The 17235-nt window shown below is 44.5% G+C and overlaps 1 protein-coding gene across 1 annotated transcript; it reads left to right on the plus strand.

Annotated features, from left to right (window-relative positions):
- The first annotated feature begins 4747 nt into the window (after positions 1–4747).
- Positions 4748–13455, plus strand: LOC101532394 (HLA class II histocompatibility antigen, DQ beta 1 chain-like). The gene is made up of 6 exons (XM_012928486.2): positions 4748–4913; positions 6667–6936; positions 11169–11450; positions 11906–12016; positions 12468–12491; positions 13087–13455. The coding sequence occupies exons 1-6, from the start codon at positions 4805–4807 to the stop codon at positions 13098–13100; spliced, it is 810 nt and encodes a 269-aa protein (XP_012783940.2). The 5' UTR covers positions 4748–4804; the 3' UTR covers positions 13101–13455.
- The last annotated feature ends 3780 nt before the right edge of the window (positions 13456–17235 follow it).

Raw genomic sequence — 17235 nt, forward strand, 5'->3', positions numbered from 1 at the left:
GGGAACTGAATGGGAAACGGAGGAGCCCAGACTTGGATTGGATGTGGGTGTCTCAGGCAGTGACTTAACCTGTTGTGCCACATCACCAGCCCCTTTCTTTACTCTTGGGTCTACTTTGTCTGAATTAACACAGCCATTCCTGCTTTCTTTTAACTATTTTTTCAAAGTATATATTTTTACATCTTTTTGCTCTCAATTTACCTGTATCATTATATTCAAAGTGAATTTCTTTAGTCAGCATGTAGGTGGATCATGCTTTTTGAAAATGAGACTGTGTTGAGGTTGGTGTTTTGACATGATGGGATATGCTGCCACCTCTGATGAGGTTTATGTCTTGCCTTTACCACTTCTAATCCAGTCCCTGCTGCTAGTGACCTGAGAAGAGCAGTGGAAGATAGTCTAAGTATTTGAGCCTCTGGCCCTCATTTGGGAGACCTAGACGCAGTTTCTGGCTCCTGGCTCTGGCAGGTCAACCAGCAGATGGAATTTCCCTTTTTCTGCCTTCCTCTCTTTCTGTAATTCTGACTTTCAAGTATAAAAATAAATAAATCTTTAAGATTGATTGGTGCTATTGATTTTCAGTTTTTGAAAAGCCAGTTGCACTTAATACATATTTACACAGAGAAGAAGAGACACAGACAGAGTGATCTTCCATCAGCTCCTGTTTCACTCCCCAGATGACCACAATGGCTGGAGCAAAGAGCCAGGAGCTTCTTCTGGGTTTCCCATGTAGATGTAAGGTCCCAAGGCTTTAGGGCATCCTCTGTTGCTTTCCCAGGCCATTACACTGGCCCTGTTTTTTTTTAATTTTCTATTATTTAATTTTCTATTATTTAATTTTCTATTCTATGAATTTCCTATTTTCCTATATGAATTTCTCAAACATTTTGTAGAATTCCATTTGATTTATATGTTATTTTATCTCTTTATGTACTTTTTAAACTTTTTTTCTAACTTATCAAAATTACTGCTGTCACAGTTTATCAATTTAAGAGATGTCCAAAATCTTACTTTCCTTTGTATGTTTTACCCTTACACCTTTACAACAGAATTGCCTCAATGTTTTCTCTCTATATATTAAGAACTACATCAGACGTTGTTATAATATTGCTGTATACTAACCATAATTTTAAAAATTTGAAAGGAGGAAGAAAGCTTATATTTATTTGCGTTTTATTGTGTTTTGCTCTTTCCGTTTCCTTTCCTCTTTCAAATTTTTAAAGATTCTATTTACAAATATTGGGTCCATATTTAGATAATTTTGTTTGGCCTAGAAACTAGCAATGGTGAGAAGCTGATGAGGCAAAGGGAGCTGGCAAAACCTTGGCTAAGGAGAGACCAGATCCTGGCAGGACAGTCATGTCCCAGGTAGGGAGGCAGTGGGGAGGAAACACCGTGGCCTGTCCTCCTCCAGCCTTGTAACTTCCTGCTGGTGCCTTCCACTGACAGTCCAGCTACATGCCAGCTGGAGCGTCTGACACAAAACATAACCCTTAGCCCAGCCTCAGGGCCAGCAATGACTGAAAATAATCCCGTCCGGCATGTTAAGGATAGACATCATATTCTGTGGGAAATCTAGCACAGGCTGAATCCCATGCTGATAGAAGAACAGAGTTAGAAATAACTGTGTTGACATTGATGAAGACCAAGTCAGTCAGTCTTAAAAATAATCATAAAGATAAATAAAGACGATAAAGACTGCTTTAATTCTGGATTTTCCATCTTGAAGTGTAAAAATGTATTGAAATATGAACCATTCTCAATTTTTGTCATAAAAGTGTGGCAGCATCCTTCTAATCTTAGAGCATATCACCTGCTGCTGGGGTACATGATGGTGGGACATTTTCTCCCCTTGATTTCCTTCCTCTTCTACTCCTACAAACCACAAGTATGTCTGTTGCACGAAGCATCTTTTACTAGAATCTTCAGACTTGAGGAAGGTTCACATGCCACAATAAAATGTAAAACACAAGAACTGAAATGGCATAGATTTTTTGGTCACAGTTACTTCAGGTTTTTCACCACTTCTTCCAGCCGTTGCATCCTCTGGGCAGCATGCTCACGGATGCCTGCCATGACGTCCGCATCACTGAGGCCCTATCCTGCCCTGGACAGTGCAGCAGGGAAATAAGACAGCACAAAGAACTCTAGAAGGCTAGGTCGTCTGCATGCAGCTGGCGGAAGTCCAAACTAGAGTCCTATTGGACGAGGTTTCAGCCAATCAGAGAAGGGTCCTAAGCTGACACTTTGTTGCTAGCCGAAGAGTCTGTGTCAAGAGGACCTTCTCAGTGGGAAGTCCCCAGATCTGATGTAGGCTTCCCTTTACAGCTCAAGAACAGAACTGGGGGAACTGCCTGCCTTACGGCTGGAGGAAGAGGGAAGGGGGAGGGGAGAGGCCTCTGTTTATTTGGAAGGACTCTGCAGTTCTGCAGTGGGAGCTGAGGACACTGAGCACCCCCTCACTCTTTCTCTCTGACCATCCTCCCTTGCCCAGGTCTGAGTTTGAAGTCCCTTCTTCAAGCTCTCATTGCACCAGTGGAGACTGTCATGCTGGGGTGGCCCTGATCATAGAGCAGCGCTGCTGGAGGAAGCCCAGAGACAGTTTTCCTAGTCTGGGATGGGGTAGAACTATGCAACTAATGCAGAGTATTGGAATAACTTAATTCATGTGCCATTAATGAAAACTTTTTGTTGCCTCTTCTCTATTTCTTTCACTGGACAAACTACTTATCCCTGCTTTTAGACCCTGTTTAATATATTAAAAAATAAATTTGAATTGCGTGAATGAGAAAGGGACTGAGAAAGGAGGGAGAAGATATTTACTGTATATTATTTGGGGTTATTATTACTGTTTAGCAGGCATTTTTTTGAACAGATTTATTTTATTTTTATTGGAAAGTCAGATATACAGAGAAGAGGACAGACAGGAAGATCTTCTATCTGTTGATTCACTCCCCAAGTGAGCACAGTGGCCGGTGCTGCACTGATCTGAAGCCAGGATCCAGGAGCTTCTTCCAGGTCTCCCACACGGGAACAGAGTCCCAAGGCTTTGGATTGTCCTCAACTGCTTTCCCAGGCCACAAGCAGGAAGCTGGATGGGAAGTGGAGCTGCTGGGATTAGAACTGGCACTCATAAGGGATCCCGGGTGCGTTTAAGGCGAGGACTTTAGCCACTAGGCCAAGGTGCCGGGCCCAACATTGTGTTATTTGTTTTATAATTGCTTAGTGCTGCCTTTTAGATAGGCACCAGAGAAACATTAGAAAATACTACACATGGATGCTTCTACCTTCTGGATTTCATATGCCTTTCTGACACTGGTTGGAAAAGTTTTATGGTTCACGATGGATTTAAACAGATAAAGAACTTATAAGAGAAAAATACATTAACCTTATATACTTTCACTCACAGAGAAAGAATGTTACAGAATCTTGCATAATGAAGTATCCCTTGCCAGTAGAGATGGCTGGCTTTTTGTTTTACACATTGACCTAATATTTACAGCCATTATACATGACAGTGGAGAAACATTTAATTAATGTTAAACAATTCACATTATTCTCATGCTTGTATAGAAAAAGATACAAATAAAATGCATAGATAATGGTCTAGGTTTGATAAAAAGAAGTCTAAGGCAAAAAGAAATTCAGTCTTCATTGACTCAAGAAGCACATTAGTGGTAGAACTGCAGTTCAAGACCATCTCCCTCTAAGAACTCTGCTCTTCCCAGCACAACTCAATGGTTCTCAGTATCTAAGATAACAAATGCTTCAGTGGCAACAACTGTTTTAAAATCTTATTTGTTTAAGATGGGCTAGAGAGAGAGGGGAAATGAGAGGGAGAGGGAGAGACAAAGAGAGAGCCCACTTATTGATTCATCTCCAAATGCCCTTCTGGCTGGGTTAGCCTGAAGCTGGGGAGCTAGCAACCCAACCCAGATATCCCACAATGAGTGGTAGGAGTCAGACACTTGAGTCATTGCCACCATGTCTCCCAGGGTCTGCATTAGCAGGAAGCTGGAGGAAAATAAGCTGATGTGCTCCAATATGGGACACCTATGTCCTAACCTATATATAGCTTAACCTCTAGGCCGAAAAACCCAACTGAGAGTCAGACAAGTATCATAACGATGTCCACTCTTAGGGGCTGGCATTGTGGAATAATGAATTAAGCTACCACCTGTATTGCCAGCATCCCACCCATATGGGTGCAGATTTGAGTCCTGGTTGTTCCTTTTCCAATCCAGCTCCCTGCTAATGTGCCTGAGAAAGCAACAGGAGATGGCCTAGTTTTGCTTGGATCTCTACACCCACACAGAAGATCTGGATAAAGCTCCTGGCTTTGGCCTGGCCCAGCCCCAGCTCTTGTGGCCATTTGGGGAGTGAGCCAGTGGATGGAACATCTCTCACTTTCTCTCTAACTCTGCCTTAAAAATAAATAATTTTTTAAAAAAGAGTTGTCTACTCTTGAATTCTTTTGACTTCTGGGTCTTGAACCACTAAGGCATCCAGTCTTCAGAGGTGGACAGCCATCTATAATTTGACCTGGACAGGCATCAAAGGTTCATTCAGTGCTATATGGTGAAGACAGTGCCAGGCATTGGATTGAGAACCTTCAGAAAAAAATGTCTGCCTGGAGACAAATGATGTCCTGTAGCTCCAGTGCTGATTGGTTCTACCCCTATGGGCTCTCCAATCCCAACATGCCTGGATGCTTTCTTAGGTTTTTATTTCCCAAGGTGGGCACTTCGGTTCTATTAGGTGCAAGTTTTGCTAACAAACATTGCTCTTTCTTTTGTTCTCAAGTATGCATCAGCGGATGGCTCTGCAGCTTCGGAGTGGCCTCCAGGGAGCAGCTGTGATGGTGATCCTGATGGTGCTGGGTGCCCCAGGGGCTGAGGGACGAGACTCTCCACGTAAGTGCAGGGTAGCTGCTTCTGGAAACTCACTTGGGGAGAAGGCTTGCCTTGGGCTGGTGTGTGGGGAACGGTGGTCTCCATGAGCTTAGCATTGCCTCCCTCACATTGGCTCAAGCCTGGGGAGTATTACAGTGACAAGGAGAAGACACTTTGTCAGTGACAGGATAAAGTGCCCAGTGGGTTAGGAAACTCAGACTTATCCTCCAAGGTCCCTCCTAACTTTATCTTTCCTAAGCAGCAGTCCTTTAGTTTGAGAGTCTGAGTCTGCAAAGTGCAGGGAGGCAGCAGTCTCTGTGGGTTTGAGGACCAGCAGCCTACACTCCCGACTCTGAGGGAAGGATTCAAGGAAACACACTCTTGGTACACGATTGAAGCCAAGTGGTAACCAACTACTGAAAGGGAATCTCACCCTCGGAGTTCACTGATTTATGGGCAAATGGCAACTTGAGTAGGATACAGAGTCATGAGTTGACGGTGGGCTGAACTGAGGACAATAGGTGAAAAACAGGAACATTAAGGAGCAAGCCTACTAAGAAAACACTCATTTCAGACACGAGATGAGTATCTAATATTTTATATTCAATATATTTTATATTATATTTTATATTTTATATGTTCAAACTTTCAATGTGCCTAGTTGTAGGTATTATGAGACTTTATTTTTAAACAATTAAACAGACAACCATTTTCCTGTAAGAACTCTGCTCTTCCCATCACAACTTAAGGCTCCCTGGCATCTAAGATAACGTTACCAGTCACTGCTGTGACAACCGTGCAGCTACTGTTGGATGGTCTGTCCATGCAGGTCACTGGCGCAGTGTAATTAGAATCTGTTTAAGGTCAAGGTTTATGCTGGTCTCCTGATAAGACTTTCTAATGTCACAGGAGTGAGGGAGACTCACTCTCCGGTTGTGTGGGGGTGGCAGGATCTTCCCAACCTCCACCACGGAGAGCAAACCGGGATATGGTGAGAAGGGCACTAGCCTAGAGGCAGGGCGATACAGGTGTCTGGATGGGCTGAGGGGATTTTGAACCTGCAACTTTTTTCGTCATTCCCTGTAGCTCCTGGGTCTCTGTGGATTCTCTCTCTCTCTCTCTTTTTTAAAGATTTATTTTTATTTTATTACAAAGTCAGATATACAGAGAGAGGAGGAGAGATAGAGAGGAAGATCTTCCGTACGATGATTCACTCCCCAAGTGACCGCAACAGCCGGTGCTGCACCAATCCGAAGCCGGGAACCAGGAACCTCTTCCGGGTCTCCCACCTGGTGCAGGGTCCCAAAGCTTTGGGCCGTCCTCGGCTGCTTTCCCAGTCCACAAGCAGGGAGCTGGATGGGAAGTGGAGCTGCCGGGATTAGAACCGGCGCCCATATGGGATCCCGTTGCCTTCAAGGCGAGGACTTGAGCCGCTAAGCCACGCCGCCGGGCCCTCTGTGGATTCTTGAACCTGGGGCTCCCGAGAGTTAGGGAAAGTGAGCCCCATCTCTCCCAGTGCCAACTGCAGGGGCAATCCACCGCTCTGGGTGTGGGGCGAATCCCGGGAGCCCTCGGAGGAGCGGCCGAGCAGGGCCCGGGAGGAGCCGACTGGGGTACCCGGGTTCTCGAAGCTTGGGGCTGCCTGGGAGCCCGAGGGGGTGCAGCTAGCCCCGGGCTGCTCTGACCTCAGTGTCGGCCCAGCACAGCGGCCGCGGCGTGGGGGAGGAGCTGCTGAGCCGGGCGGGGACTGACTGCTGCTCTTGATTCCCCGCAGAGGATTTCGTGTTCCAGTTTAAGGGCTTGTGTTACTTCACCAACGGGACGCAGCGGGTGCGGTCTGTGAACAGATACATCTACAACCGGGAGGAGTTCGTGCGCTTCGACAGCGACGTGGGCGAGTACCGGGCGGTGACCGAGCTGGGCCGGCCGATCGCTCAGTCCTGGAACAGCCAGCAGGACATCCTGGAGCAGACGCGGGCCGAGGCAGACACGGTCTGCAGACACAACTACCAGATTGAGCTCAGTACCATCCTGCAGCGGCGAGGTGAGCGCCTGCCCCTTCGCCGAGTCTCTGCTCGTGTGTGTGTGTGTGTGTGTGTGTGTGTGTGTGTGAGAGAGAGAGAGAGAGAGAGACCGGCCTCGTGTGTGTGGCTGACCTCGTGTGTGCGCGCGCGCGTGTGTGTGTGTGTGGCCGTCCTCGTGTGTGTGTGTGTGTGTGTGTGTGTGTGTGTGTGTGTGTGTGTCACCGGCCTCGCTGATCCGAGTCCCAGCTGTACGGAGAGGACAGGGCGGGGACCTAGCAGAGGCTGAACCCCAGCAGCCCCGGGTGTGCCATGCGGAGGTGGTTTCAGTTGCCCGATGTGCCTCTACCCTTAGTCCCCTGATCATTTCCCAGTTCCACACATTTCCGTTTCTTACCTTATATGAGCTTGCCGCCCCCTTGCTTATCTGTGCCCTCTGCCAGGAGAGTGGGCATCCGCCGCGGTCCTGGGAACCACCTCACCAGGGCCCAGGACCCATCTGCTGAGCTCAGGTGGCAGAGACGCCCAACAGGCTCCACCCGGTGGACCCAAGGTTGATTAGCAACCACATGCCCGGGGCCTTGCACACATTGTAGGTAACTCAAGTAAGGTTGTGGCATTGTATTTGGACGTTTCCTTTTCAGTCCAGTCTCCATTTCTCCTTCCGCTTTTCCGCCATTCCGCCTTTCGCCCTTCTGCCCTGCTGGCTTTTGCTCTTCTGATTGAGGCTAGGTGTAAGCCAGGAACCAGAACTGCATTGAGTCTCTCATGTTAGTGTCAGGTACACTTTTACCTGAGCCATTATTTGCTGCCTCCCAGCTTGTGCCTCTGCAGGAAGTTGGCACTGGAATCCACACACCAGTGTATGGGTGGGGTCCTCTCAAGCCGCGGCTTAACTGTTGCAACAAACCCCTATCCGAATTCAGTTTAAGTGGTAGCCATGAGTCCTAGAGCTGTTGGAGAGGGCTGTGACACTATGGCAGGTAGCATGAACTCAATACAACATAGTTGATAAATAAATAATCTTGGCTGACCATTAGGCTCAAGAGATACAGAATGGTAAATAGATTTAAAAATGGACTTCATCGATTGCTTTTGCTGTTTTATCTAGTGCTTTAAAGTAAATGCCTATTGATTTGGATCCTGGTATTTCAGAATTTGTGAACGCAAAGTCCTAGGTAAAAATGTATGCTAAAAACAAAAACAGCAATCATGTTGTAAGGGAGAGTTTTTACTTTTGAAAAACTCACTAAGTTGCCTAATTCAAAGAATAGAAATTTCAGTAGATAGATTTAAGATGCTAAAATATTGAATGAAAATTGTCCCAGGCTTCTTTTGGTATAGATTCTGATTCTCTTACTCTGGCATTTTCTTCTTCCAGCCCTTAGTATCACCACATTAGGGCAGATGCTCAGAAGGATAATTATGTTTATTTAGCTACTTTTAAAGATTTATTTATTTCTGTTTGAAATCCAGATTTACACAGAGAGAGATCCTTCATCCACTGGCTCATTCTCCAAATGGCTACAATGGCTGATGCCAAGCCAATCCAAAGCCAGGAGTTTCTTTTGGTTTCCCATATGGATGCAGGGCCAAGGACTTGAACCATCCTCCACTGTGTCCCAGGCCATAAGCAGGGAGCTAGATCAGGGCTGGAGCAGTTAGAACATGAACTGGTGCCCAAATGGGGTGCCAATGCCACAGGTGGAGGATTAGCATGCTGTTCCATATACAAGCCCCAATTATACTTATTTAATTATCGCCTCATGATGATCACTTACCAAATTTCATGTAGATTATCTGTTTTCTGCTTCTTACAGTTTGGGGTTAGCATCATCATTTTATGTGTGTCCATGTTGATATATACTGAACATTCTATTAATTGGCTTACAGTCATTTACTAAGTCCTGAAGCTTCCCCAGAACACCCAACAGGACTGATGTGTAGAACTGAATGGAAGCAAAGCCTCCTGGAAGCTGTCTAGGATCAGAAGTAGCAATGTGACTGTTTTGCTGCCTATTTTCAATGTTAGAGGAATAAAATGTATTTTCCATATATATATATATATATACATACATATATATACATATATATATTAAATTAATTACATTGCATTATGTGACACAGCTTCATAAGCTCTGGGATTCCCCCAACCCCTCCCCGTACCCTCCCCCCATGGTGGATTCCTCCACCTCAAGGTTTGAACATTCATGATTATGGGAAGGTGCTGTACCTTCGGGGGTATAGCTGGTGCCTGTGATGCTGGTATCCCATAAGGGCATGAGTTTGAGTCCTGGCTTCTAAACGTCTGATCCGGCTCCCTGTTAATGTGCTAGGGAAGTAGCAATGGATGGACCAAGTCCTTGAATCCCTGCACCCAAGTGGGAGATCAGAAGCTCTTGACTCCTGGCATTGGCCTAGCCCAGCTCTGGCCCTTATGGCCTCTGGGAAGTGAACCAGGGGATGGAAGATCTCTCTCTGCCTCTGCTCCCCTCTCTCTGTCTGCAACTATGCCTTTCAAATACATACATAAATCTTGAGTTTAAAAAAAAATCATGATTAATCAAAGCTTGGCTCCAGTTTTATCTGCCTTTTTACACTTGTTTTTTTTTCTACACTGTGTCCTATTGCCACTGAGTATTTACATTTTTGTTCTTTAATTATTTTTTGTGAAAAAATTTAGGCCTTCTATATTTAATTCAAATCAGTGTAAGACAGATATATTTTATGAGTTCATCTAACTGATCATGATCTCAGTGAGGTTCTGGGAAGGAGAACTTGAGCATGAGTTAAAAGTCAGAACTGAAAACACGCTCATTTCCAGATGATGCTCATGATTGCCATTTATTCAGGTGCAGGGGCCACCTGCTGACCTCATTCGATCCCAGTTATACTCACATGCTCATATTACACTCTCATTAATTCAAATCTACTTCTACAAGGATGTTCAATAGTTTCTATAGAGAACATATAATGTCTGATTTCAGAAGAAAAAAGTCATTCTTTTTAAAAAGATTTATTTTTATTGGAAAGTCAGATTTATGAAGAGAAGGAGAGAGACAGAAAGATCTTTCATTCGCTGATTGACTCCTCACCTCAATGGCTGGAGCTGAGCTGATCCAAAGCCAGGAGTCAGGAGCTTTTTCCAGGTCGCCAATGTGGGTGCAGAGTCTCAAGGCTTTGGGCCATCTTCCATTGCTTTCCCAAGCCACAAACAGGGAGCTGGAAGGGAAGTGGAGCAGCTGGGAACTGGTACTCATACGGGATCCCATCAGATACAAGGCGAGGACTTTAACCACTAGACTATTGGGCCAGGCCCAAGAAAAAAGTCATTCTTAAGAGCAAGAGAACAAAGTAGTGTAGACAGGGATTAAACTCTTGAATGTTAAAAGGGGGGGGGGAGAACACCAATTTTATAAAATATCCATTAATATCTAATAATTAATAACAGTAATGAATAGCAATTCATATTTACTAATCCATACTAGACTATAATTTCACACCAGGAGAATAAAGATATGCAGTAAGATAGCCTGAGAATAATGGTTGACCATGAGTGCCAACCAAGAAAATAAAGGAATAGAAGCACGGGCAAATGGCATACATTGGAGCCAAGGGTAGGATAAAAGCTAAGAGGGGTGGGTGCTTTTTGATGGAAATATGTAGGATTTGCCCTTGATTCCCTATATTGTGAGTATTGCAGGTTGAAAATTATGGAATACAGCCTGCCAGAGAAGCATTCCTTACAGGAATGATGTGATGGTCACTGTTGTCCTACTTTGTTGTACAATTGCTCTTCCCATGTTACTGTTCATTGAATCATGACTTGTGTTAATGGTCTCCCACCGCAGGCAAGAGGCATAGTTATTGCATCTTCTCTGCTATGATGAGCACTGGTACTAACAGAAAACAGTGTCACTATGAGAGATGACTTTCAATTCCAATAGCAGTCAAGGGAAAAGGGTGTATCATTGCTTTTATTTTAAATTTTATAAGTGATGTTCTACATAACTTAGTGATTTTAAATTTTATAGAGCTTCAATGTTTTCAACATAGTAACTGTCACAGTATGGTTTTTGTTTTTCCTTATTACACTGATGTTTAATGCATGCCATCAAACTAATAACAGGCAATGTTTAGATTCTAATCCAAGACTTTCCACTTTGATATCAAGGAGTAATTCTTCTCCATGAGACTTCCCATGTGCACTCACATCTCACTCAGTCAGTCTTTTGCTGTCTGTTGCTCCCCTCAGAGGTGCCTACGGTGACCATCTCCCCATCGAAGAGAGAGGTTCTGGATCACCACAACATGCTGGTCTGCTCGGTGACAGATTTCTATCCAAGCCAGGTCAAAGTCCGGTGGTTTCGGAATAACCAGGAGGAGACAGCTGGTGTTGTGTCCACTCCCCTCATTAGGAATGGGGACTGGACCTTCCAGATCCTGGTAATGCTGGAGATGACTCCACAGCGAGGAGATGTCTACACCTGCTACGTGGAGCACCCCAGCCTGGACAGTCCCATCACAGTGGAGTGGAGTAAGGAAAAGATTGTATTCTTACCACAAGATAGAAGGCAGAGCTCCCACTGGCCCATCCTGTCCATTATCCTGGGGGTCAGTTCTGAGCTGGGAATCACGGGAGACTGCTGGCCCATGGCAGCAACGTTGGAAGATTTGTAATCTCATTATGTTTCCAGATAAAGGGAGGTCACTCTACACATTGTGACCTACAAAGCCAGCCCTGATAACCTTGGAGAACTATTATAGATTGTGGATGTGCCCTTGAGGAACAACGATCTGCTTCTCCCCTCCCTTGTCTACCTCCCGTGTACAGGGATATTTGCTGGTCTTTCTCTTTGTGAGAGAGAGTCAGAATGCAGGACTAGGCTCCCCTGGCACCTCCACCTCCTGTACTTTAGATTGAACTTGAGTCCTTAGCTAGGGACATTGCAATGTGTGGACAAACACTGATACTAGGGTTCTGCTCCCCAGGGGCACAGTCTGAATCTGCCCAGAGCAAGATGCTGAGTGGTGTTGGGGGCTTTGTGCTGGGGCTAATCTTCCTGGGACTGGGCCTTATCATCCATCGCAGGAGTCAGAAAGGTGAGGAGCACTGAGGGGTGGATAGGGGAAGTGGGGAAGATGGGCTGTGCCTGAGACTCTCTGCCTCTATAGGCTACTTCTTTCCCCCTGACTTTGAAAAGAAGTATGGCTAGAGGAGAGAGGTTGGGCTGGAGGAGGTGGGCAACCTAGGGGGAGACTTTGAATATGATTTTCTGGTTGAAAGGCAAGCCTAATAGAGAGCTGGTGGAGTTTATCCTAAGACTTTCTTACAGTCACGCTTATCTCACTACATCCATTCAAAAATCTTTCTCCATTGAGAGGGACATCAACTTTTCTTTTCAGTTATTTTGGAAGATTTTAGTGGTTAAGGTCTTATGGAACATTAGTGGGGTAAGAATATAACTCTCGGAGTTACAGTTCTCATTTTTCTTTGGAGTAGGAGTGGTTGTTTGTTTAATGAGAATTTTCTCTATGTACCTTTGTTTTGTAGGACCTCGTGGACCTTCACCAGCAGGTAAATTTCATCCCTTGTCCAGTGGGTGATAGGGGGGTGAGTATAAGAGGGAAGGGCATGAAGTAGGTGTGTCTGGGCTCAATGGTCTCAATTCATAGCCTGCTCTGCCATGGCAATCAAGATTTGGGAGAGAAACTTGCAAGTTTCTGTAAAAAGTTGCAAAGGTTGTTCTAGAGAATCAAACCATAGCTTTCTGTGATCTTTCTATGAACTTGAGACAAAGCCACATCTTGGGTGTTAGGACGCAGAGTGATGCCCACTTTGAGTCACTTACTGGTTGCTACTGTCTGTAGGCTTTTATCAGTGAACCACTTAGTGATTGTGAGTTATTAAAATGTGAGTTATCATGTAATTCAGCCAAAAAATTGAATCTTTCCTTTTTTCCATGGAAAAGAAACATCTGTTCTACTCCATTGTACCTACATCAGCTGAAATTCCATGCATTCTTTAGCTGATTTCAGCTTCACATAGATCCTGAGGGAAGTGATGATGACATGCCCTGGACTATAGCTTTTTCTGAGGCAGGACCTGCAGGGAGAGGAGAGGGAATGTCTATCCGGAGCTGTGTGCTGATCATCCTCCATCTCTTCTACAGGGCTCCTGCACTGACACCTGAGGACGTTTTGACTTGTATTGATTATTTCTGTAATATCTGCCTTCCTGGCCTGGCCTGTAACTCCACGTTGCCTCAGTTAACATGTCACCCTCTGAAATCGTATGTCTACAGTGACATTGTTGTAGTTGCCAGCTCATCTCCTGTGACCCCTCCCTAAAGATCTGGTTATGCCTCAGCTTCCTGCGCTGACCCTGAGTCTCTGTCTGTGTGCTTTCAGCTGTGACTACTCAATCCTAAAGGATTTCTTTTGTTCCATTCCCCACTCCCACAGGTTGCTTGAGAGAGGTAGATCAAAACCATTTGCCTGCATTTGGGATTTATTTTGTAATTAAATATGATTATGAGTTATTTGTATCGTAAGCCTCTTAATTGGGTGGGTTCAGGAAGCTGCTACAAGATTAAAAGGAAGAGATTTTGAAACAACTAAGTCATCCTGTGGATAGGAGGAGTTCGTTCTTGAAAGAGCTGCTGTGTAAGGGTAGCCAGAGGAGAAATAAATCAATTTAGCTGTCACACCTTTCAAGGATTTTAATATGATGTTCAAAGAAATGACCTTAATCTATCAGTCTTTTAGTCTGGTGACTTGTGCTTGAAGCATGGGTATATACTTAGGTACATATATAGTGACCTCTGGTGCCACAGAGAACCCAGATATTTCAAGTATAACTTGGAAAGTCACATTGGCAGAGACCATTTTTTTATTTTTTGGAAAATATAATGAGAAATTAAAATATACTGTATTCTTAGTAGGATGGTAAAAGTCAACTTAAACTTACTCTACTTGTATAATAGAAAGTCTGGGTTAATCAGGTTTCAGAAATAGATTGAGATATTTATATTCAGCTCTGCTTTCTCTTTTTCTTTTTTTTTTAAAGATTTATTTTTATTACAAAGTCAGATATACAGAGAGGAGGAGAGACAGAGAGGAAGATCTTCCGTACGATGATTCACTCCCCAAGTGAGCCGCAACGGGCCGGTGCGCGCCGATCTGAAGCCGGGAATCTGGAACCTCTTCCGGGTCTCCCACGTGGGTGCAGGGTCCCAAAGCTCTGGGCCATCCTTGACTGCTTTCCAGGCCACAAGCAGGGAGCTGGATGGGAAGTGGAGCTGCCGGGATTAGAACCGGCGCCCATATGGGATCCCGGGGCTTTCAAGGCGAGGACTTTAGCCGCTAGGCCACACCGCCGGGCCCCATGCTTTCCCTTTTTCTCCATGTACCTTTTCCTTTTTTTCTGTGCCTTTTTGTCCCTCTATATGTCTTAGTTTTTTCCTGCATATTTTTATGTCTTTCTCATTGTCTACTTTGTTGTGTCTCTAGCTTTCACTGCATTTCTGTTTCTAGTGTCTAGTAGGTATCTAGTGGTACCTTTGTCACTACTAATCTGTAGTTATGTTTCTGTTTCATTTTGGAAGTCTAATTTCTGCATTTCTCTTTCTAGTCACCTCACTTCATCTGTCTTTCTATATATGTGTCCATCTCTTTTGTGTGTTTCTGTCATGTTTGTCAGAATTTGAAGCATGTTGGGAAAGATTCTGATTGGCCAATCCTGGGTCACATGAAGACTTTTTACTAACACCATGTTATAGATGGATGCAGACATCCACCCCTATACATCTGCTTCTTTAGCATGGAGCACCTCAGCCTCCAGAGCCCCACCACCATGGACTGGTAGAAGGGAAAGTGTGAATCTTTACATCATGAACTTCACAAGACAAAGAACAGAGCTTTCTCTGGTTTTGTGGTTCCTCAATATTGGTACCTGTTTATAGCCATCCTTCCCCTTAATTCTTGCACAATCACCTGTTGGTCTAGTACAGGAGACAGCTTCCTTTGTCTGTGGACATAGTGTCTTGTTGATTCCTGAAGACACTCTCTCCCGGGAGATACAGAAATCATGACACACTGTGGATCCAGCACTGAAATGTGATCTCCATCTCAGTCTCTGTGTTTCATCACTGAGATAAGTGGCTGGGAGCTTACCTGGGGTTATGGAAGGCTGGGTTCAGAAGGAGCAGAAATCATGCTTATGTACTAATACTCATTGGACTGAGGAGCTTGTGTAGGTTCTTTCTGCTCTTGGATGAAGTCACAGTAAAGAGTCAGTTTTCTTTGGAATCTTTGCTTCCACACTCAAGGTTATAATGCTGGTCATTAGATGGGTTGGTCGTGGGATAAATATTTGAACTTTTATCTACGGTCATAGGTTGATCTTGCCCAGAGCAATACCCTGAGTCAGAAGTTTTGTGCTGGTTTTGTCTTCTTTCTCAGGGTGAGTGTTGTCTTTTAGCATAAAGATCAACAGAGAGTGATACCCTTAGGAAAATGGGAAGGATTTACGTTAGGTTATCCAAGGAGATTTTGGTTTCTATATGTAGCTTTTTGCCTCCTTGTAAAAATATTGCTTATTTTATTTATTTATTTGAGACAACCAAAGATCTCTTTTATCTGTTGCTTCACTCTCCAAATGCCCATAGCAGCTGGGACTGGACCAGGTTGAAGTTGGAAGCTGAGACCCAGTATTGCTTTCCCACATAGGTGACAAGCGACCAAAGTACTTGATCCATCACTCATGCCTACAAGGGTGAATATTAACAAAAACTTAAAACTGAGGAAGAGTTGGAACTTGAACCTAGACATTCCCATGTGGGATACAGACATCTTAATCACAGCACCAAATACTTGCTCGATTTTTTTGCTTTTGTTCCTGCAAAGAAGGCTACAAAGTTCAGAGTTAAATTATATGGATATTGAAATCTTATTTTCTTAAATTGAAACCAATCCCAATTACTAAGGTGGTTATGGAATATATTTTAGCATATTCTTTCAGTTTGACATTGTGACACTGTTCCCAAGTAGGCAAGATTGTGTTTTAAAGAGAAGATCAGGGGCCTGGTGCAGTAGCCTAGTGGCTAAAGTCCTCACCTTGAATGCATCAAGATCCCATATGGATGCTGGTTCTAATCCTGGCAGCCCCGCTTCCCATCCAGCTCCCTGCTTGTGGACTAGGAAAGCACTTGAGAATGGCCCAAAGACTTGGGACCCTGCACCTACGTGGGAGACCTGGAACAAGTTCTTGGCTTCTGGCTTCAGACTGACTCAGCTCCAGCCATTGCAGCCGCTTGGGGAGTGAGCTATCAAATGGAAGATCTTCCTCTCTGTATGTCTGCTTTTCCAAATAAATAAATCTTAAAAAAAAAAAAGAGAAGGTCAGATTTTTCTCCCTTTTATTTTGGTGATACAGTTTTTCAAATTTTATTTTTGATGATATTTATAGTTGATTATGGTGGGAGGAGTCAAGGGTTAGAGGAAAGTGGGTGAGACCATTGTTTTACATTTTTTGTCTTCCTGTATCTGGGGGGAGAGGGGAGATAAAGGGAGAAGCCACACCAGCCTCCCAACCATCCTAGGGTCCCCAATGTGGGGCATGCTCTGTGGGTACTGTTCAAGTGGTTTTGATAGTTCAATAACTCTGCATTGCTTGTCAGTCTCGCCACTCCAAGAATGACAAAATTTCTCTAGAATCCACTGGCTGTTATAGTCCACCCTAAAGACTCCATTTGCCCAGATATTCACTACCAGTTCTTGGCTTGGGTGGATGATCAATTTGTTCTGTCCTTCATCTTCTGTTATGGTACCAGAAGTTCTCTGCAAGCTCCATTGTACTACCATATCCTCCTGTGCGTCTGATTATGTTGTCCACTGCTCTTTCTAAGCCACTGAGGAGGCTCAGCTTTGACACATGGTCAGACCATGGAACCTGCACTTCTCTCCATGGTTGCGGATCTGAGTCGAGCAGTTCAGTTGGTAAGGAATTGCCAAAGAAACCTCATCTGAGGCCATCCCAAACCTGATTCTTGTGTGTGCCTGCCAGTATAGTGTTTGGGACAGAGTGTCACCCAAATCAGCCTATGGACATACTGGTGATTGTACTTGCTAGGTCAGTTATGTTTCCAGCTCAGTTTTCTACACAAACCAATAGGTGTTGTAGCCCAGCCCAATCCTGCTCACTGCATACTCAGCCTTCATGTAAACCAGCAGGAAATGCAACCTAGTTGTAGTGACCCCTAGTAACCCAACCAGGCCCGCCCCTGTCCTGGTTCCCATGCTTGCCAGTCCAGTCTGTTCCG

Source organism: Ochotona princeps, chromosome 1 (assembly GCF_030435755.1).
Source record: "Ochotona princeps isolate mOchPri1 chromosome 1, mOchPri1.hap1, whole genome shotgun sequence".
Taxonomy (NCBI): domain Eukaryota; kingdom Metazoa; phylum Chordata; class Mammalia; order Lagomorpha; family Ochotonidae; genus Ochotona; species Ochotona princeps.

Coding starts and splice junctions, on each gene's coding strand:
- LOC101532394 (XM_012928486.2), top strand. CDS start 4,805: ATGCATCAGCGGATGGCTCTGCAGCTTCGGAGTGGCCTCCAGGGAGCA. Junction 6,937..11,168: donor TACCATCCTGCAGCGGCGAG/GTGAGCGCCTGC, acceptor TGCTCCCCTCAG/AGGTGCCTACGGTGACCATC. Junction 11,451..11,905: donor TCCCATCACAGTGGAGTGGA/GTAAGGAAAAGA, acceptor TCTGCTCCCCAG/GGGCACAGTCTGAATCTGCC.